This window comes from Pelophylax lessonae, assembly GCF_965119305.1.
Source record: "Pelophylax lessonae genome assembly, chromosome: 10".
Classification (NCBI taxonomy): Eukaryota; Metazoa; Chordata; class Amphibia; order Anura; family Ranidae; genus Pelophylax; species Pelophylax lessonae.
In genome coordinates, this window is record NC_138777.1 from 73,511,437 (window position 1) to 73,534,832 (window position 23,396).

The window sequence follows — 23,396 nt, forward strand, 5'->3', positions numbered from 1 at the left end:
ATAATAGGTATGGTAAGATTTGTAAGCGTATTTTCAAGGGGTTGATGTTGGTACCTTGAGTCTTGATTTTATGCGATTTTCCATGCAGCGATTGTGGGGTCCCCTCAGAATGGGTGTTTTCCGCCAGATCGCACTTAATGGAAAAAATTCCCTGGTTACTGGTGTGCTCATCTAATTTCACATTGAATAATGTTGTAGTAGAATTTTTGAACTTACATTTTTTACTCTTCAGTGTCACCGCTCTCCGTCCTCTCTCTTCCCCGTTCAGCAGGGGAATGAGAGAGGCAGTGGTTCCCCGGCCCTTTTATCAGGCTCGCGCATGCGCCGTAGGCGCTGCACGTCTGATGCCTGATCACACACAGCTGGTGTGTGTCTCTGGTGCGCCTGCGTCTCATTGACGAGTGCGCTTCCAGTTTCCACCGCTGGTGCTCACTGGCGCGGCCGCCGACACGGATGGGACACAGAGATTTCAGACTTGCGGGTCTGAAGAGCCGATGTCGGTGGCCGTTCTAGCTGTGCCTACAAGATGCCCCTGGGGGGGAGGTTCCTCTCAGGGGCTTACCGTGCCGGGTGTGCTTTTGTTGGGAGGTTTTTCATACAAGGATTTAGTACATGAGGTAATAATATAGAAGCGAGTACATAATCAATATTCAACATTCAGTATAAACAATTCTAGTTTAACAGCAGTGTCATTATGGTCAGGATAAAGGGGAAGGAGGAGGATTTTGGGTGGTATCTGTCTTGAGAATGGAGATGGCGGTCCGTCAAAAAGTTTTATGTATATAAAAAAACAAAACAAAAAGCTTAAAAAGGGCATAAAAGGTCAGGGGGACAGGAGGATGCATTCCTCTATTGCCGGATACACACCATCCTCAACAATAAAAATTACTCATAATAATAATCCATTCACAAAAAAACTTGTCCAACGATTGTTCCTCGGAAAGTTCAAGGGGGCCGAATACTTTCGCAAGGCACTGTAAATGTCATTTTTGGTGAGATACTCGCAATAGGAACAAGTCTAAAAAGATGGCGGGCCCAGCAGCTTCCCTCATTAGTGTCCTGCAGCTGCCACAGCTGATAGATAATTATGAAACCACTCCCATTAGACCCACTCAGTACAGAGCCACAGAGGAACAAACAGGGATTTCTTCAGAATAACAAAAGGTAGGAATCTGCAACAAAGATTGTTAAAGACCTTATAATGTAGAGAGATCACCCAAAGGGGAATGTTTTTTTTTTTCTCAACAAAAGTGGAGTCACGCTTTAAGCTTTGGAAATAAAACCTGGATGCTGATTAGTTTCTATGTAGAGCTGCACCAGAGAATTTGCACTTTCCAGTTTTAGTAAATCAACCGCCAGTATTCCATATATTATATGAATTTGGTGGGTCAGTGCTGCAGAAGGTATCTACACTGAACCGAAAACCAGTCAGTATCTGGTGTGACCACCATTTGCCTCACACAGTGCAGCACATCTCCTTTGCATAGAGGTTGATCAGGTTGTTGATTGTGGCCTGTGAAATGTTGATCCACTCCTCTCCAATGTCTGTGTGAAGTTGCTGGACATTGGCAGGACCTGGAACACGCTGTCATATATGCCGATCCAGAGCATCCCAAACAAGCTCAATGGGTGACATATTCAGTGATTATGCTGGCCATGCAAGAACTGGGATGTTTTCAGCTTCCAGGAATTGTGTACAGATCCTTGCAACATGGGGCCGTGCATTATCATGCTGCAACATGAGGTGATGGTCGTGGATGAATGGCACAACAATGGGCCTCAGGATCTCATCATGGTATCTCTGTGCATTCCAAATGCCATCAATAAAATGCACCTGTGTTCGTTGTCCATAACATACGCCTGCCCATACCACAACCCCACCGCCACTATGGGCCACTAAATCCACAACGTTGACATCACGCTGTCTGCCATCTGCCCTGTACTGTGAAAACCGGGATTCATCCGTGAAGAGAACACCTCTCCAAAGTGCCAGATGTCATTGAATGGGAGCATTTGCACACTCAAGTCGAATACGATGATGAACTGCAGTCAAATCGAGACCCCGATGAGGACGACAAGCATGCAGATGAGCGTCCCTGAGACGGTTTCTGACAGTTTGTGCAGAAATTCTTTGGTTATGCAAACCAATTGTTGCAGCAGCTGTCCGGGTGGTTGGTCTCAGACTATCTTGGAGGTGAAGATGCTGGATGTGGAGGTCCTGGGCTTGTGTGGTTACACATGGTCTGCGGTTGTAAGGCCGGTTGGATATACTGCCAAATTCTCTGAAACGCCTTTGCAGACGGCTTATGGTAGAGAAATGAACATTCAATTCACGGACAACAGCTCTGGTGGACATTCCTGCAGTCAGCATGCCAATTGCACGCTCCCTCAAAACTTGCGTCATCTGTGGCATTGTACTGTGTGATAAAACTGCACATTTTAGAGTGGCCTTTTATTGTGGCCAGCCTAAGGCACACCTGTGCAATAATCATGCTGTCTAATCAGCATCTTTATACACCATACCTGTGAGGTGGATGGATTATCTCGGCAAAGGAGAAGTTCTCACTAACATAGATTAAGGCCCCTTTCACACTTATGTGACGCGATTTTTTGCCGCGATTTTGCCGCGACTTTGCCGCAATTTTGAAAGCTATGGCTATGGTTCAAAACGCAATCAAATCGTGGCAAAGTAGTGCAGGAACTATTTTGAAGTCGGTGCGACTTCAAAACGCACTGATATGAATGGGGCTCATTGAAAATAATGGAAAACGACTTGTCATGTGATTTTGCGGTCCAAAATCGCGGGACAAGTCGCACTAGTGTGAAAGGGGCCTTAGACAGATTTGTGAACAATATTTGAGAGAAATATGCCTTTTGTGTACAGAGAAAAAGTCTTAGATCTTTGAGTTCAGCTCATGAAAAGTGGGGGCAAAAATAGTGTTGGGTTTATAATTTTGTTCAGAGTATAAAACATAAAGTTGCATAATGCAATTTGACTCTACAATATCCTCTTTACTTACAGTTCTTTGTAGTTGCTGTCATACAGGGTCACCCATTTATTCTGTTGGTGCGCCTGCCATTTAATGGACTGATAGTTGGGATCCAAGTAGGAACCATTGAGACTGTCATTATCTTGCATGAGACCTTCAGGGGGAGTCAGAAAATAATCAGATTATTTGATATGAAATACCACCCCACGAACCTCCCACCATGTCATTGTGTGGTATGTTATTTCATACACTGCAGTGCTGTTTGAATGCTGTTTGCTCTGCATCGTTTTTTTGCAGATATGCAGTTCCTGCCATTTCATCTCCCTAATGCTTGTATTCAGTGGTGATACCTTGGTATGTGGTTTATCTCCATACTTTAGCAGTAAAGATTTTGGCCAATATATGTGCTTGTGCTGTCCCCTGACTCAATAAATATGGCTGATCATGCATGTTGTAGCATGTACCCTGTTCACTAGATATATGTGTGTGGGTGTGTGTTTGTGTGCCAGTACCCGGCTCCTGTTTCACCATGCCTCCATTTGGTACTTGATCCCTCAAGTTTGGAGAGTCCGAATGTTTCCTCTTCTTTGTTGGGTGCACAGGGAGCCTACAATACAAACATATGTATCTATAAATTGTCACAAAAAGAACAAAACAATAATATGGTCAAGCTACTTAATAGAAAATACCAATTTGCTGAATGCGCACTGTAGTTTTACTGCTATGGTGTGCGCGGGCTGCACAGAATCCACAAATATATCAGAATATACACTTCTAGATTGTAAGCTCTAACGAGCAGGGCCCTCTAATTCCTCCTGTATTGAATTGTATTGTAACTGTATTGTCTTCCCTCACATTGTAAAGCACTGTGCAAACTGTTGGCGCTATATAAATCCTGTATAATAATAATAATAATATTATACACTATATTACCAAAAGTATTGGGACGCCTACCTTTATACACACATGAACTTAAGGCCCCTTTCACACAGGCAGACCGTTCAGATCCGCCTGTCAGTTTTTTTTGGCGGATCTGAACGGTCCCCCCATGCATCTCTATGGGGCATCGGATGTCAGCGGAGACATGTCCGCTGACATCCGATCCGTCAAATCTGGACAGATGGAAACCATATTTTCCATCCGTCCAGGGGATCGGATGAGAACGGACCGACGGTCCATTCCCATCCGATTCCCCCATAGAGATGTATGCGGCTCTGACAGCTGTGTCTCTGCACACAGCGCGGAGAACAGCTGTCATTCTCCTGCTCAGCAGGGGGTCGGCGGATCGATCCCCTGCTGAGATAAACGGAGTCCGTCTGACGGACGGATAGTGTGAAAGAGCCCTTAATGGCATCCCAGTTTTAGTGTGTAGCAGTGTTAATTTTGGCAGCAAATTTCAATTTAGTTTTAGTCATAGTCTTTTGACTAAAATGCCATTTTTGTTTTAGTCATATTTTAGTCTTTTGACTAAAATGCTATTTTAGTTTTAGTTGTATTTTAGTCATCTGATTTATTTTAGTTTTAGTCATATTGTAGTCAACTAAAATCTCCAGTACGTTTTAGATGACTAAATTTTCTCATACATTTTAGTCAACTACAAATTGAATGGGTTTAGGTAAATTGTAACGCATTATTTAAACATTTCTCTAGATTTTTCAAACTAGTTATATACTCCTAGAGTAAAAATCGAATAACATGTTATTATTTCTGGTATTAAGGTTTGAATATGCACCATAGACAGAGATTTAGCCCCGGTTCACACTAAGGCGACCTGTGAGGCGACCTGGTCGCCTCACAGGTCGCCTCACAGGTCGCCGCAGGTCGCCTCCCATAGGGAAGCTGCGGACCCGTTCTAATAGGAGCGACACAAGTCGATCCGACTTAGAAAAAGGGTCCGGAGCTTCTTTGGGGCGACCAGGAGGCGACCGCCATAGACTTCAATGTTATGAAGTCCGTGGCGGCCGCTCCGAGGTCGCGGCGCGCTGCTCGCACCGCGACCTCGGAGGTCGCGGTGCGAAGTAGCGTCGCCCCGATGTGAACGGGGCCTCAGTCATTGTGATATATAACATCTTTATAAATAAAACCAAGTTTCATAAACAAACAAAAATATTGCTTTTTGACAAACAGAAGAGCAACTTTTAGTGCCGGTTCACATTTCTGCGATGCGGGAACGCTGTGAATATACAGCGTGTTCCCGCATCGCATCTGCACCCCTGGCAGTTCACACTGCCATATGCGATACGCTGGGGGGTGTCAATTAAAAGTTAACGACACCCCCAGATCAGATCGCATATCGCAGTGCGATCTGAAAGTTCGCACAGAATCGGATCGCACTAGTGTGAACCACCATGCGATCCGATTCTGCTACGGACCAAAAAAAAGGGTCCTGTGCGTGTTTTAGTGCGCTTGCAGTGCGATATCAGCCATACAAACTGTATGGCTGAATTTGCACCACACAGACATCGCATGTAATTTTAGGAGCAGTGCGCTCCGAAATATTTGATTTATTTCAGGTACATATACACCGTCAATTTACGCAGCGATTTACATATATATTGTACATTCACATCAGTCCCTACCCTCAAGGAGCTCACAATCTAAGGTCCTTAACTCACATTCACACATACTAGGGCCAATTTAGACAGGAGCCAATTAACTATATGTACTTTGCTATGTGAACAGCATCTACTCTCTCAGTAAATCAACTCCTGTGCAGTGGCAGCTGGTGCATTGGGGACGCAGGGGCGCCACCCCCTCATCCATGCGTCCAGCCCCCTAATTTACATGCGGGGCGCCGGACGCATGGAGTTCAATGGGGCTTTTTTTTTTCTTAACCATGCGATTAGAGCCAGAGGCTCTAATAGGCTAACAAAAAGGGTGGCCCCCCGAGCCCACCCAGTTGTGTGACAATAGCGAATGAATATTCGCTATTGTTACACAGATCCTCCTCCTGGCCAATCAGGAAGTGGGTCCTATGACCAGTTTCCTGATTGGCCGAAAGGAGAAGCCATGCCATTGGGCATGGAGGAGGAGGGAGGAGACACAGAAGAGGGGGAAGAAGCCGAAGCCACCAGGTGAGTGAGCCGGGGGGTCCTGCTGTAGTCTGGGGGTATGGTGCGGTCCATCTGACGCCCCCCCCCCCCCCCAGTTCCTGTGTATGAGCTAATATGCTTCAAGTGACATCTGACCTTCAAATTGCCTCAGTAATGGCAGTTCCCATATTTCTATCCTGATAGTTTCCTATAAAGGCTTGTTCACAGCAAGCATACTGCCATGCATGCATCTTATAGCATTCTGCAGTATAAGAAAAATCCAGAGGCAGAAGGAAATAATGTTATCTATAATTCTCAATACTTTAAAATTCCAAAATAAGTTATGTGTCAACTCATATTTAAGAAAGTACAATTTCGGAAGATGAATGTAATGACATGCTTTGTCTCTGTCTGAGGAATACATACTCTGAGCTATGCTGCTGTTGCAGGAGCTGATGAAGCATCTGAGACTGCTGTGCGTGGTGAAGGTCTGCAGGGGGCATTCCAGGTCCAAGGGGAGGGTACTGGGGCATCATTGACTCCACTTTCAGGTAGAGTTCCCGTTGCATGCTGGGATAGTGCTGCTGATGAGCTGGGTGAGGAGGGGGCTGGCCTTGTAGGTGAGGTGGTGGGGGGTGCTCCAGGCGGGAAGGCTGGGTAATGTGACAGATGTTTTCTGGGGTCATAGTGCGAAGCAGATGGGGATCTGTAAAAAGAAGAAGACACACAATGAGAAGCAATGACAAACTTTATAATACATATGAGCATCTCTCATTAAAAGGCATGTAAACCCTAACAGGGTAATTTTTTTGTTTCTTGTTGGTCCATTAAATATACTATTTATTGTGTTTTGTTATCCATTTTTTTTTCATTAACCATTGGTTCAACTGCCCCATGCTGCTAACATTAGTAAGTAGATAGGAAAGTATATCATATTTACTTGTTTTAAACTTTTTTTTTTTTTTATTTCTTTAGTTACTTCCTGGTTTCATGCCTAGGCAAATAATGTCATACATCCGAGGAGTCTTCAGGGGGGAAGGAGGGGTTTTCTCAGCTAAGCACACCCTCCTGCACACATGCCTGAGCTAAGGGCAGATGGATTCCAGTAAGTAAAAACTACATTAATCATTTGCCCTTACTTAATATGGCCACGGCCAGAAACGCTAGGGGGTGTTTTTCAAAGTGATTTCTCAACAAAATAAAGAATAGAGACATGGATGGATGGGGGAGTTTAATTTGAATATTAAAAATGAATTAAATGGTGATTTTGGTGCTCATATGCAGTGAAGATCCGCTCTAATGAGAGATCTACCCCTGGGGGTGATTTCCATGTAGAAGAACCCATCACAACAATGCTAGCCATAGACACATAGTTGCCAACAGTCCCGATTTCCCCAGAACATTCATGGAATTCAGACCCATGTACTGTTCTGAGCCTGTCCTAGCGAGAATCGCAAAAATCGTCTTTGTCCGGGGCAAGGGCGGTCTGATACCCCATAAAAAAGCTGCACCACTCCGCCATCACCTGGTGCGCTGTGAGCATTTTTGGCAAAAACGTGTCATCCCAGGCCGCCCACATAGTAAGCTTGGTGGGCTGCGAGCCGGGACTGGGTGATGGAGGGAGAGGGAGGGATGTACCAGAAAACTCTACTGGCTGAAGAGGTAGCAAGAGGCAGGCTGCACTATGTCTCAGCCAATGGCTGTGATGTATTTTGCTGCCTGTGTTGTGGCATTAAGCTGCTGTGGTAAGAAGCTGCAAGGGATTGAGGTGAGGAAGAACACAATAGTGTTATCCCCGAACAGTTCTAGAATTTTACTCTCTCTGCAAAGAACAAAGTGTGTTATGGCCGAACTTGTATTTAGTAGGCAGCAGGGGAATCTCTCTCTTTCCCCCATCCCCCCTCTCTCTCCTTCCATACTCTTTCCTTTTTTTCTTTCTCTCTCCCTCCATCTTTCTTACTTTCTCTCCCTCCCTCCGTCCTTTCTTGCTTTCTTTCTCTCCTTCCCTCCCTCCATCTCGCATTCTTTCTTTCTCTCTCCCTCTCACTTTATTTCTCTCTCTCCCTCCATTCCTCTTTCTTTCTTTCGCTCCCTCCCTCCATCCCTTGTTCTTTCTTTCTTTCTTTCTCTCTCTCTCTCTTTCTCTCCATCCCTCTTTCTTTTTCTCTCTCTCTTTCTCTCCCTCCCTCCATCCCTCTTTCGTTTCTTTCTCTCTCTGTCTTTCTCTCCCTCCCTCCCTTCCTCCATCCCTCTTTCTTTTCCTCTCTCTCCCCCTCCCTCCATCCCTCTTTATTTCCCTCTCTCTCTCTCTGTCTTTCTCTCTTCCCCCTCCCTCTTTCCTTCCCTCTATCTCTGTCTGTCTTTCTCTCTCTCCCCTACCCTTCACCCCCTTTCTTTCTCTCTCTCTCCCCCCCTCCCTCCATCCCTCTTTCTTTCCCTCTCTCTCTGTCTTTCTCTCTCTCTAATCCCCCCTCTCTCTCTGTCTTTCTCTCTCTCCCCCCTACCCTCTTTCTTTCTTTCTTTCTTTCTTTCTTTCTTTCTTTCTTTCTTTCTTTCTTTCTTTCTTTCTTTCTTTCTTTCTTTCTTTCTCTCCATCCCTCTCTCTCTTTATCTCACTCCATCCCTCTTTCTTTCCCTCTCTCTCTCTTTCTCTCTCTCCCCCTACCTCTATCCCTCTTTCTTTCCCTCTCTCTCTCTCTGTCTTTCCCCCTCCTTCTATCCCTCTTTCTTTCTTTCTTTCTTTCTTTCTTTCTTTCTTTCTTTCTTTCTTTCTTTCTTTCTTTCTTTCTTTCTTTCTTTCTTTCTTTCTTTCTTTCTTTCTTTCTTTCTTTCTTTCTTTCTTTCTTTCTTTCTTTCTTTCTTTCTCTATATATATTACCACATTCTCCACTATGTAAGTAATCTCAGACTCTATTTAACCACACCCCTTCAAGCCACACCCAATATTTAATTTATTTAAACCATTCCCCTGCTCAGTGGATGCTATTGCAGACAAGCCTTGGTGTCAATAGTATCTTTGGGGAACAAAAGCATTTTAGATGATCAACTTTTTCCATAGATCAGCTGGTCAGAAAATAACTGCTGTCATCACAGAGCACCCATATATGTGTAATCATTTCCAGGTCTGACTATGTTCGCCCAATCTGGTGGCAGATGTTTCAATGGGGGATATTTACTTAAACTGGAGCACTCATGTCCAAGGGCAGCTTTCTAATAATAATCTCCAGGTGTTCAAAGTATAACTTACAGCAAAATTATTTTTGAATTTGAACAGAGTGGAGATGGATTAGGACACCTATCAGGTTATTATTGCTGTCTGTGTCCCAGTTCGGAGATTCACCCCCTCAATTTGTCCTGGTGACCGTTATTACCAAGAGTGAAAGTGGGGAAATCTTCCAACAAGGAAACCAGGGAATTCCCTCAATTTGTAGGGACTTCCTCTCACTACCTGTTTTGGCTGTGGGACAGGAAGTGATGGGAAATCTCCCCAATGGGACACAAATGGCCTTCAGTTCTACTTTAATGTAGTGTCAGCCTAGGGAAATTATGTGATGAAATACTGGAGTTTTGTTGAATTTCACGTTTTATTCATCATTTATAGATAAATACAGCAAACAATACTTTTTGTCATGCTGCCCGGTTTAGTGAAAAGTCACGCTAACCTTGTTGCTGTCATAATCCTACACAAATCAATAGATTAGGAGGCGAAGTAAATAGTGTGATGGGCACTGTCCACAGCATTTTACGGGAAAAAGAAAACCTGCCAAACTACTGACTGACATCAGACTGGTTTATTTAATACTTTAAATACACTATATTACCAAAAGTATTGGGACACCTGCCTTTACACACACATGAACTTTAATGGCATCCCAGTCTTAGTCCGTAGGGTTCAATATTGAGTTTGCCCACCCTTTACAGCTATAACAGCTTCAACTCTTCTGGGAAGGCTGTCCACAAGGTTTAGGAGTGTGTGTATGGGAATGTTTGACCATTCTTCCAAGAGCGCATTGTGGGGTCAGGCGCTGAAGTTGGACAAGAAGCCTGGCTTGCAGTCTCTGCTCTAATTCATCCCAAAGGTGTTCTATAGGCTTGAGTTCAGTATTCTGTGCAGGCCAGTGAAGTTCTTCCACCCCAAACTCGCTAATCCATGTCTTTATGGAGCTTGCTTTCTGCACTGGTCCAAATTATTTGCTGGAGGGGGGATTATGGTGTGGGGTTGTTTTTTGGGAGTTGGGCTTGGCCCCTTAGTTCCAGTGAAGGGAACCTTTAAGGCGTCAGCATACATACATTTTGGACAATTTCATGCTCCCAACTTTGTGGGAACAGTTTGGCAATGGCCCCTTACTGTTCCAACATGACTGCGCACCAAGGCACAAACAAGGTCCACAACCACATGGATGAGCGAGATTGGGGAGGAAGGAACATGACTGGCCTACACAGAATCCTGACCGCAACCCAATAGAACACCTTTGGGATGAATTAGAGCAGAGACTGCGAGCCAGGCCTTCTCATCCAACATCAGTGCCTGACCTCACAAATGCGCTTCTAGTAGAATGGTCAAACATTCCCATAAACACACTCCTAAACCTTGTGGACAGCCTTCCAAGAAGAGTTTTAGCTGTTTAGCTGCAAAGTCAATACTGAAACCTGCAGACTAGGACTGGGATGCCATTAAAGTTCATGTGCATGTAAAGGCAGGCATCCCAATACTTTTGGTAATATACTGTATATCTACAGCCAAAACTTTTTTTTATTAAAGCAAGAAAATTGTTAAAGCTGAACTCCGGGCAGGATTTTTTTCCCCCATGCAGTAGAGCTGTGCCTGCACTGCACAGGTCAACTGCTAGGAGTAAGGCAAAAGTTTCTAGTCACCTTATCCTTCAATCTTTTGGAAAAGGGCTCTCCCCTACAGTCCAGCGGCGGACTGTTCTTGGCCTATGGAGCCTGCTCTGGACGTCATGACATCAGGAATAGTCCAACTGTCCAACTGTCCAACTCCCAACTCAAGACCGTCAGAGTAGAGGGGTGCTGGGAGGATCAGAGGACTAGGTGAGTATATCTTGGCTCTCCTCTCCCTTAGAAAAAAATGAGCAGTTAATCCATGCAGTGCGAGCACAGCCCCGTTTTTTTGCCTGGACTTATGCTTTAAATCGCTAGGATTTTTTTGCCATCTGTGTCCCATTGGGGAGATTTTCCTTTATTTCCTGTCTTGTAGATGGAAAAAGTGAGAAGAAATACCTCCAAATTAAGGAAATTCCCTCTTAGACAGCTGTCACCATTTAGTCTTCCCATTCATAAAGCCAGTTTGGGCTGTATGCTACCAATAATCAGATCACAGATGTCTGCTTCATTGAGTATTTTTAGTGCTATTAGCCTCAGTCAGCAGCCTATACAAATCAATGTAAGGAGGATAGGCACCACAGCTGTTTGCATGTAAGTGTACATCAAACAGTTATATGAGTTTAGGGACAGATGATCAACCCTGGATGCAAACTGAAGCATATATTACCACTTTACCAGCACATCTTGAATCTTCGTCCAAACATTTATTAAAGTGAACAAATCAGAGCGGTAAAGGTGCAACTTTCCGAGGCCAAGCAGGCCCCTTCATCAGGCATGTGACATCTTACACCTGATGAAGGGGCCTGCATGGCCCTGAATTGTTGCACCTTTACTGCTGTGATGTGATCACTTTAATAGAGGTTGGGATGTTTTTTTTGAAGAAATGTATTCGACTTGTGACGACACCGATTTCTAGCTGGTAGTTGCTACAGCACCCACTTACTTCTTGACATTTTGAGAAAGAGCTTAAGCGCACTTGAGCTTAAAAATGCTGCTTTTGCACACATTTGAGCTTTTGTTTTTTCCTTTGCTTCTAAACGCTCCTCCATGTTGGCTATGCTTCCATGCACACTAGACATTTACAGTTTAAATGCAGAACCCCCCTCGCCCTATGTCTGAACCACCAAGATACACCTTTTACTTACTCTTACCTGCTTTATATATTTGTATTGTTTTTGTCACTCCTTCATTCTATTCTAAATTTTTTTGCTAAAATAAATTTTTGTTTTTGGTTTTCTTTTGACCACAAATGCAATACTGAGACATAATATGTCAAAGGTTGCCTTCCAAGGATCTATGTGGCTTGATGGTGTCAGGCTTGACCAATCAAACTCAGAGACTTGGTTTGGCTACTACTACCTAAAATTTGATTACCATCAGGAACTAGTATTTTGTTGTTTGATCTCTTGCCCTCAGGTTGTTCATGATTTGTGGATCCTATGTTATATTCTATCGGATTGTGTATTTTTGAACATGTTTAAATCTTGTTCCTTGATCTGTAAGTCCCCGTTCACACTAAGGCGACCTGTGAGGCGACCTGGTCGCCTCACAGGTCGCCGTAGGTCGCCTCCCATAGGGAAGCTGCGGACCCGTTCTAGTAGGAGCGACACAAGTCGCTCCGACTTAGAAAAAGGGTCCGGAGCTTCTTTGGGGCGACCAGGAGGCGACCGCCATACACTTCAATGTTATGAAGTCCGTGGCGGCCGCTCCGAGGTCGCGGCGCGCTGCTTGCACCGCGACCTCGGAGGTCGCGGTGCGAAGTAGCGTCGCTTGTATGTGAACGGGGCCTTAAACGCTGTATTTACTTATCTTTCGATAAAAATGTTATTGTTAAAAAACACCAAAGTCGCATTCAGGAGAGGAGCTTTTGAGCATAGAAAAAAAAAAAATGTGCGTGAATGCTAGGAGCATTTCTGCATGTTCCTGCGTTAATACATTGTAATGGCCAGAATAAATTACCATTCTGGCTAATAGAATGCATTGCTCTCTGATTCCTATTATATTGAATTGCATTGTATTTGTACTATCTGCCCCCATGTTGTAAAGTGCTGTGTAAACTGTTGGCGCTATATAAATCCTGTATGATAATAATATTTAACGTCAGATGTGTGAACATGCATGCAAAAATGCAGCTTTTCACCACGTTTTCCTGTTGCTAAACTCCTATAGGAGAAAAGGCGTCATAGAGAATACAGTGTGCACGTGGCCTAATGTATGCGATTGAAATATTATAAATGACCTGGACAAGAACTGTTTGTGTCCAGGACAGCTCATCTGTCCCCAATAGCATGAAACCGCACTTCTGGGCAGTGCCATGCAAACAGCCGCGGCGCCTGTTAGTCTGATCACAATAGATTTATGTTGATTTTTGGTGGTATAGAGCCCAAATCAGTCATGTGAATAAAGCCCTTTTCTTGTTCTGGTGACAACTGAAAATCTTGGATTTTTCCAATGGGGACACAGCAATAAAAACTTTCTTACTCTATCCAAAGCAACAAAAAAAGACTTTAAATACACATTAAATATGCAAAATACAATATACCACATCGCCGTTCAACAGAAACTGTTGAAAAGTAAAACGGGATTGATTATATTGTATTTTGCATATTTAATGTGTGTATTATGGGTTACTATACCCTATGCATTGTCATGTTCTTTGTGTTGCCCTGATAGATAAGCTTGTAAATATAGCCAATAAAATGATCAAATATCAGGACTATAACACTCACACCGCATACATAGCAGTTTCATAAAAAAAAATATTTTAGAGGAGTATTCTAATTTTTATATTATAAATAGTAATATGCTTACAGACATGCACAGACTTACTAAACACTAGCCTTCCTAATATATGAAAGGTATAAAAAACATGTAAACTATTAAACAAGAACAACATCTACATAAAATGCATAAAACAGAAAAAAAGAACAGAATAGGCTACAACTCTATGCTAGTGCTGGGATTGTATTCCAAAGGCGGAATGTGTGTGGGGCCAGAGACACCACTCTTGATAAATTTAGGGAGGGCGGCTAAAAAATTCCAGACATTTTTTAGCTCTGATAAACAAAGATCATAGCTCTAATATACTGGACACACTCCACGGTTCTGTATACTGCACCCTAAACAGTCTCACCTGTCATTGTGTACACCTGTCCTATACTCTGCTGCATAGGGACACTCCCACCTGTCAAACCCACAGTGTGGCCAACCTTTTATAAATAAAGAGAACATACAAGTGATGACCTTGCTTCCCTCTGATCTCAGCAGGACGTAAGCACAGGACTGCTCTCCGGACCCCATCAGAAAATAAGCCGACCCCACCACCAATACCATCACCACCCTTGATTTGTCATTGGTGGCCACTTTCTTGGGTCTACACCATTCCTTAAAATCAGGTTAGGGTCCAACACCATTCTTTCTTCTGCAATTACTTCTTCTGATCCCCAAAGACTTTGGGAACCTCCTTACCTTTGCTTCTCTGTAATTAATCCTCCTGGACCCCGGATTCTATAATTCTGTCTCTGTGCATGGTGCTCCTGTTCCATACATTCCTCAATATTTTGAAATGTAATGTTTCTCTCTTATTCTTCATCCATTGTTTCTTCCTGTGCATGCCTTTAAAGTTTTTCTCCATGCTCTCATTCTCTGGATCTCCTCTGGCTCTCCTTGCGCCTCATGCAATCACTGCTCTAGCAATTCTACGCATAACTGGAGAGCTGGTGTATTTACTCATTGGTTATCTCTTATGAATTTCTTACCTTCTCTCTTCCCTGACCGATAACACCAACTGGGTAGAACCACGTCTGCTAAAGGTGGGGGGAGAATACCTAACAGGCACTTACCATTGAGCTGCTGGGGGGAGTACGCCTCTGATCCAGAGTCCGGGGGAGAGTCAGGTAAAGTGCTGAGGAGGAGGAGGAAGAAGAACAATTTGTTTCTGCACACTGTGAATTGTTCATATATTCTTACTTACTAACAGTCTATAAAACTATATAACACAATACCAGCTGTATGTTGTATTCAATTGGGTTTCCTTACATGTTACAGAATACAACTGCTTTTTTAAAGTAGAACTAAATACAAAACTTTTTTTTTTTTTTTTTTTCAGAAAACTTTTTTTTTTTTTTCAGCTTTGGATAGAGTGGACAGGGATTAGAACACCTGTCAGGTTTTTACTGCAGTCTGTGCCCCTGTTAGACAGATTCACCCCCTCTATTTGGGCCCATGTACAGTACATGGTGCGTAAAGATCAGTAAAACTGTGTTGCATTCAGATACATAAAATCCAAGAATCTACATTTGGGGGTCAGGTATTTACGTGTATACACATGTAAATGCATGAAGCAGCGCTAAAAATTGAACTCAATATTGTGAAAACACGAAAATGAATTAATAAAATGACATCAAACTTACAGTGCCTTGCGAAAGTATTCGGCCCCCTTGAACTTTGTGACCTTTTGCCACATTTCAGGCTTCAAACATAAAGATATAAAACTGTAATTTTTTGTGAAGAATCAACAAGTGGGACACAATCATGAAGTGGAACGAAATTTATTGGATATTTCAAACTTTCTTAACAGATAAAAAACTGAAAAATTGGGCATGCAAAATTATTCAGCCCCCTTAAGTTAATACTTTGTAGCGCCACCTTTTGCTGCGATTACAGCTGTAAGTCGCTTGGGGTATGTCTCTATCAGTTTTGCACATCGAGAGACTGAAATTTTGGCCCATTCCTCCTTGCAAAACAGCTTGAGCTCAGTGAGGTTGGATGGAGAGCATTTGTGAATAGCAGTTTTCAGTTCTTTTCACAGATTCTCAATTGGATTCAGGTCTGGACTTTGACTTGGCCATTCTAACACCTGGATATGTTTATTTGTGAACCATTCCATTGTAGATTTTGCTTTATGTTTTGGATCATTGTCTTGTTGGAAGACAAATCTCCAGTTTTAGGTCTTTTGCAGACTCCATCAGGTTTTCTTCCAGAATGGTCCTGCATTTAGCTCCATCCATCTTCCCATCAATTTTAACCATCTTCACTGTCCCTGCTGAAGAAAAGCAGGCCCAAACCATGATGCTGCCACCACCATGTTTGACAGTGGGGATGGTGTGTTCAGGGTGATGAGCTGTGCTGCTTTTACGCTAAACATAACGCTTTGCATTGTTGCCAAAAAGTTCGATTTTGGTTTCATCTGACCAGAGCACCTTCTTCCACATGTTTGGTGTGTCTCCCAGGTGGCTCGTGGCAAACTTTAAACGACACTTTTTATGGATGTATTTAAGAAATGGCTTTCTTCTTGCCACTCTTCCATAAAGGCCAGATTTGTGCAGTATACGACTGATTGTTGTCCTATGGACAGAGTCTCCCACCTCAGCTGTAGATCTCTGCAGTTCATCCAGAGTGATCATGGGCCTCTTGGCTGCATCTCTGATCAGTCTTCTCCTTGTATGAGCTGAAAGTTTAGAGGGAAGGTCAGGTCTTCGTAGATTTGCAGTGGTCTGATACTCCTTCCATTTCAATATTATCGCTTGCACAGCGCTCCTTGGGATGTTTAAGCTTGGAAAATCTTTTTGTATCCAAATCCGGCTTTAAACTTCTCTACAACAGCATCTCTGACCTGCCTGGTATGTTCCTTGTTCTTCATGATGCTCTCTGCGCTTTAAACGGACCTCTGAGACTATCACAGTGCAGGTGCATTTATACGGAGACTTGATTACACACAGGTGGATTCTATTTATTATCATTAGTCATTTAGGTCAACATTGGATCATTCAGAGATCCTCACTGAACTTCTGGAGACAGTTTGCTGCACTGAAAGTAAAGGGGCTGAATAATTTTGCACGCCCAATTTTTCAGTTTTTTATTTGTTAACAAAGTTTGAAATATCCAATAAATTTTGTTCCACTTCATGATTGTGTCCCACTTGTTGTTGATTCTTCACAAAAAATTACAGTTTTATATCTTTATGTTTGAAGCCTGAAATGTGGCAAAAGGTTGCAAAGTTCCAGGGGGCCGAATACTTTCGCAAAGCACTGTATTAGGTGAAAAACGTGTATAAAAAAATCACACCAAATATATAAATTGTGTCCATAAGAGACCATACTCAAGGGCTAAAAAGGAAAAATATATTTGAAACAAGAAAGTCCAAAGGAAACAAATCGTCCATGATTCACTTGCTCCACCAGTGTCCCTACAATCACAATTTGTAGTGCTTCCACCACCAGGTGACACCAAGTATTACAGCCTCTTACCAGATCCCGTGGAGTCTGGACCATCATATAGTATGGTCAAAAGTGCGTGTTACATCTCCTTATGAAGGGAAACTCTAAATTAGTGATCGACCGATATCGTTTTTTCATTGCCGATACCGATATTTTGGCCATTACATATCGGTATCGGCCGATATTTTCATACATTTAAAAAACATTATTTTTTTTTACTTGAAAGGTACTCTTGTGGAGGGATCTGGGGGTCTCTGCACTTAAAAGCATTCAAAACACCAAGTTTGGCTGTTTTGAATGCTGTCATTTTTTTTAATCTGGCGCCAGTACCCAGAAGTTATGTCATGACATCACATCATTGCTTATATCTTTAATTTGTACATATGTGAGTGGCATATTCAATAACATTTGTAAATGGAATTATGCTATGTGACATCATTTTACCCTTACATGAGCAATAATTGGAATATCAGCAATATCGGCCAGTTCCAGGGCCGATACAGATATATATGCAAAAGTCAATATCGGCCCTCGATATATTGGCCTTGCCGATAATCTGTCGATCCCTACTCGAAATCGCCAAACGTGATCCAGTCAGGGTTGGTTCATCAGCAGAATAAAAAATAAAAAGCACATACGCCCATAGTGTAACCCATAAAAAACATTAATTCTAAAAAATAACAAGTGAAACTTGCAAACGGAATCACAGTAAGTAAATCCTTGGGCAATAGGTTTAAAAAACTAGCATATAGCAATAAAAACAAATACAATTACTCTCCCAAAAAGCGGCAGGCTGTGTCTCCCGCCGGTCAACAAGCGTGTCTGATGACGAAGCGTTATAGTCCTGCCCAACTAGTTTCGTAAAAGAGATGATGTTGTCGGGGGACTGGTAACACACGCATTTGACCATACTATATGATAGTTCACAGGATACGGTACAGCTGTAATACTTGGTGTCACCTGGTGGTGGAAGCACTATGAATTATGATTGTTGGGACACTGATTTTTTTCCTTTGGATTTTCTTGTTTCACATATATATTTTCCTTTTTAGCCCTTGTTTATAGGCTCTTTTGGACACTATTTATTTGGTATGATTTCTTTATACACGTTTTTCACCTAATATGTTTGATGTCATATTGATTCATTTTTGTGTTTTCGCAATATTAAGTGCAATTTTTTAGTGCTGCTTCATATATTTATTACAATTCTTGCATCTAATGTCACAGATTGCTTAAGTGGCTGCTCATTTGTAATTTATATTTTTTAGCACTGATATCCTATATGATTTTTGACATGTTGAATGCATGTATGTACATCATTTAAATCTTAGCTTGAAAAAAAAAACAAAATTTAAATGGCTGTAAAAAATAAATTTTTGTTTACGTATCAGAATGCAGCTGCATTGTTTTCAATGGAGACATTTACACAGGTGGGTAAACATGTGCTGCGTTCAAATCCGTAACCAAGAATACAAAAATCTGTGACACGCGATTTATATGCTTATGGATGTAAACGCATGTGTACACATACAAGGTTTCACAAAAAATGTATACACAATTGGAATGACTATAAAGTCAGTATTTTTTACCATACAGTTCACTTTCAAATTTTAAAATAAAATACATAAATGTACTTCTTTATAATTAGCGCTGGTTCTCAAACTGATGACCATTCTGGTCCAGGCATTGCTGATATCACGAAGCAGTAGAATCACAAACATTAGGAATCTTTTGGTTTGCTATTTGGATGCATTCTCTTTTCCTATTGTAGTGTGGGGGTGCCCCAACTTATTGGAAAGAAAAGTCCTCATCTCCAAAATCTTGTTGAATAAGTGGCATGACAGATTCCAGCAGCAAGTTCAAGTAAACCGCACCAGTTACAGTGCCATAAAAAAGAATGGACCAATTAATCCATGCGCTGACAAACTGCACCACACCTTCACTCCTGGTAAGTTACCATGATGTTCCTCCACAATGTGCGGATTCTGACGTGCCCAGTAAGTGCAATTGTGGCAGTTAATTGAACTAAGCGCTAAGTATAAAGAAGTACATTTATGTATTTTATTTTAAAATTTGAAAGTGAATTGTTTGGTAAAAAAATACTGACTTTATAATCATTCAAATTGTGTACACATTTTTTGGGACACCCTGTATACCAAATAAAAAAAATGTATTCTGGTATTGAAAAAAAGGACAACTATTTTTTTGCATTTAAAAACAGATCTAAAAGCAAGTACTATATTTACTGATCATTTATGAAGTAATCCGTATTCTAGAAAAACCTTGCCTATATGGTCAGTAAAATTTTCACGGCCATGTGAATGTAATCTTAATCTGTATAAACGCATGCACAAGTTTACGCGATTGTATGCACATAAACACATGCATTTTAAAGCGGAGTTCCACCCAAATGTGGAACTTCCACTCATTTGCTTCCCCCCCCCTCCGATGCCACATTTGGCACCTTTCAGGGAGGGGGGAACGGGTACCTGTTTTTGACAGGTACCCTTCCCCACTTCCGGAAACGGCGCAGCGGCAAAGTGAGGACCCCTCCTCCTACCCTCCTCCACCGAGCCAATCCGAATGCGCAGCGTGCTTTGCGCATGCGCAGTAGGGACCCGTCCATGAATCCGCAAGGCTTCACTGCCGGGTTCCCTGACTGGCAATGGCGGCGGGAGCACCCGACAGCCGATGGAAACATCCGCTGCGGTGCCGACATCGCTGGACTCCAGGACAGGTAAGTGTCCTAATATTAAAAGTCAGCAGCTACAATATGTGTAGCTGCTGACTTTTAATTTTTGGAGGGGGGGGGGGACTCCGCTTTGAAGATCATAATGTGTTTTTTTAAGCAGGATCTTTCTGCCAGCAATATCCTTAGTTAATGATCAGTAACTTTTTTATGGCCATATGCATGAAGCCTGAGCCCCATTTACTATTTTCACTGAAAGTGAAAAAAAAAGGAAATCCTAAACTTTGGGTGGTTACCAGAACAGGAATCAGGGGGAATCTTTCAATAAGGACATTACTTCTGGTGACTAGAGTTGGGCGAACAGTTTGAGCCGAGCAAAAGTTCGGCCCGATCATCGCCCGTTCGGCGAACACTCGAATTTTCCGGGCACTCAGCGGGATGTTAGCTCACTGAGCGCCCTACTACTGCTCGCTACACAGTGCATTTTAGGGCCCTAATTGGATTAGGCAATGCATCTGACCGCTGGTCAGGTGCAAGACTTTGCCCAATCAGGGCACAAAGCACAGTCAGAGCCATGATTGGACAAAGTCTGATGACTTTGCCCAATCATGGCTCAGTGCTCAGTGCTCATAGTCCCACCCCACACTATAAATGGTTCCTTCCTGCAGGAACCTTTTGCAGTGTGCTGTTGGAGTGGAGATAGATAGAGCAGGACTCTGTTTGCTACTAGCGAGTTAGTGTGTTATTGTGACTCTGAGTGTAGAATGTCAGTGTAGTGTGAGTATAGTGTAGTGTGTCAGTGCATTGTTAGTGTAGTGTGAGTATAGTGTAGTGTAGTGTGTGTATAGTGTAGTGCAGGGTTTCCCAACTAGGGTTCCTCCTGAGGTTCCTTGAGAAATGGGCAATTGCTGCCTTTCACGATAAGTTCCCAATGACAACATTGTTTAGCTATCTGTAAGAGTAAGGAGCATTGTTCCCACTGACTGTCACACTAATGTGTCATGAGATGTAGATTTTTAATTTTTAGCAGGGGTTCCCTGAGACCAGAAATTGAATTCAATAGTTCCTCTGTGTTGAAAAGGTTGAGAAAGGCTGGTGTAGTGTGTCAGTGTAGTGTGACTATAGTGTGTCAGTATAGTGTGAGTATAGTGTTGTGTCAGTGTATTGTTAGTGTAGTGTGAGTGTAGTGTCAGTGTATTGTTAGTGTAGTGTGAGTGTAGTGTCAGTGTATTGTTAGTGTAGTGTAGTGTTAGTGTAGTGCAGTGCAGTGTTTAACACAGCATTACATTATATTTACTGCTGCTTACAGTGCTTTATACCGCTTTTTTCTTTTTTTTGGTTGCTGCACTTTTTTTTTTGTTTTGTTTTTTGTCCTGTGCCAGCCCCCTTTTTTTAAATTGTCAGTCGCAGTTTTTCTGACTGCAACACTATTGTTCTCTCTTTTTTATTTTATTAATAGTTTTTACATTTTTGTCAGCGGCAGTTCTCAATTTAAAGTGCGCTAAATACCACTTTTTATTGAGTAAAGTGCATTAAATTACACATTTCCTAGCATCTATTAAATTTGGGTAATAAGCCCCCTCCCCATCATGTCTGGGAGGCCAACAAGTAGAGGCAGACATTCCCATGCCTCTATGAGAAGGCCAGCAGTGTCTGTGTCCACGTAAGACTGTCCACAGCCCTGCATTGGATGCAACAAAATTGAGGGACAGTCCACTGCTAGAGCATAAGAGGGAAAAGGAGACTGTTCACGGTAAGTAAGGGCTCTTTCACACGGAGCGGACTGCATTGCGATCCGCTCCGGCACTTTTTTTTTTCACGGAGCGGATGACACTTGTGTCATCCGCTCCGTATGTCCGCATATCATCCCATCCGTTTGCAGATGATATACGGACATAATGTAAGTCTATGGGCATTGCGGATGTCAGCGGATGACACCGCTGACATCCGATTTTGCTTCCTTTCCGTTTTTTGAACGGAGGAAAAATAGGGTTCTGTTCCGTTCCAAAAAAACGGAACAGAACTGAAAGGAAGAAAATCGGATGTCAGTGGATGGTATTCCGCTGACATCCACAATGCCATAGACTTACATTATGTCCGTAAATCATCCGCAAAAAATTAGGATGATTTGCGGACATACGGAGCACCCGTGTGAAAGGGCCCTAAGGCTTTTTCTGGTACCATAGACCTAAATGAGCATTTAACTCTTGCAGTGCGGGGGCTTTTTTGCATTTCACCTTAATACATTTTTGAGGTACATGGATGGTGTGCTTGCTATTCCTTGAAATCAAGGTTCAATTGTTGTTTGTGCCCATAAGGGATATTTCCCCTTAATTCCTGTCCCCGTAGAACATCACCAGAACAGGATGAGAGTTGAAAATTCCTGAGTGGGAACACAAACAACAGTAAACATTTAAAAGAGGTTTTTTTAACTGAAGTTGGATTTACTGTAACAGCCAGTAATGAACAGTCTGTTATAATACAGGTTACCAAGAACCAAAAGCAAGCCTATCAGTATACAAACAGTACTAACAGCCACCAGCGCAGAAGAATCATACTCACATCCTAGGTGGATGATGTCCCCTGCAGGCTCTAGCAATGAGAACCGAACAATCAAACACTGCCGATCACTCAGTTCTCAGGACTCCCTAAACAGAGAGCTGGCGACTGTCAGTCACGGCTCTCTGCTCTGCCCCCCCCCCCTCGCTCACAGGAGTGCTGGGCTGTGGAGGAGGCAGGAGTGGCCAGCTAAGGCTCTGAGTCGGGTGCCGGTCCAGGCGTGTGGGTGGATTCCGACTTATCGTGCTTGATCGGCTCTTTGACGTCAACCGACAGCGGGCTTCACCCCGTTGTCTGCTGAAAATGGGTCACAGGAATGCAGGAGGAACTGCACTCATGTGATCCACAGGAGAAGTACAACCAAACAATCTTTGCTGTACTTCTCTTTTAAGCTGGGTATACACTAGTGGAATTGTGAAGGAAAATTTGTACAAAAATACTTTGGAAAATTTGTACAAAAATTCTCAGAACATTCGCATGTCCTTCGAAAGTTGTTCAACATTTTATTTGCTTTTAATATGAATGGACTTTTCCAAACATGGAATGTTCTTGTCACTGTAGGTAAGATCAAACATTGATTTGACCCCACTAATGATTATAAAAATGAACGAACGTTCCTACAACATTCTTACAATGAAAAACATTGAATGCAATTCTGCTAGTGTATACCCAGCTTTAGATGCACTCATCTAGATACCTGGCTGTAACCAGCAAGTTTCAACCCCTCCTGGTAGCGTTGCGCTGGTTGTGCCCCATTCTCACTCCCATGTTCCCCTGAGATGGACCATCATTGTAATAGGCCAAAAAGAACATAAAGGAGGGGAAAGCATTTTTCTGTACCATGTTGGAATCATTATCAAATTTAAAAACATAGAAAAAAAATGTAAGAAAATGAACCCCAATAGGTCACAGTAGTTATTCATTACAAGTAGTAGTTGTTCATTACAAAATAATTTCAAGGAATAGTCCTTTAGCATATTCCCCCTATCAAATGTCCCCCATTTTTGAGGGCCAAACTGGAAGAAGTATTTCCTCCACACACATATAACGTTAAAGTGATCAA

General features: G+C 42.6%; 1 protein-coding gene across 4 annotated transcripts in view; it reads right to left on the reverse strand.

The window, feature by feature from the left end:
* Nucleotides 1-23,396, reverse strand: part of MYRF (myelin regulatory factor) — a 250,799-nt gene that overhangs the window by 50,692 nt on the left and 176,711 nt on the right. For all 4 annotated transcript variants that reach the window (XM_082269824.1, XM_082269822.1, XM_082269823.1 and 1 more), the window contains exons 4-7: nt 14,710-14,771; nt 6,449-6,728; nt 3,503-3,597; nt 3,021-3,144 (exon numbers count right to left, since the gene is read on the reverse strand). In XM_082269824.1, the coding sequence (XP_082125950.1) occupies nt 3,021-3,144; nt 3,503-3,597; nt 6,449-6,728; nt 14,710-14,771 (561 nt within the window). The remainder of the gene's footprint in view (nt 1-3,020; nt 3,145-3,502; nt 3,598-6,448; nt 6,729-14,709; nt 14,772-23,396) is intronic.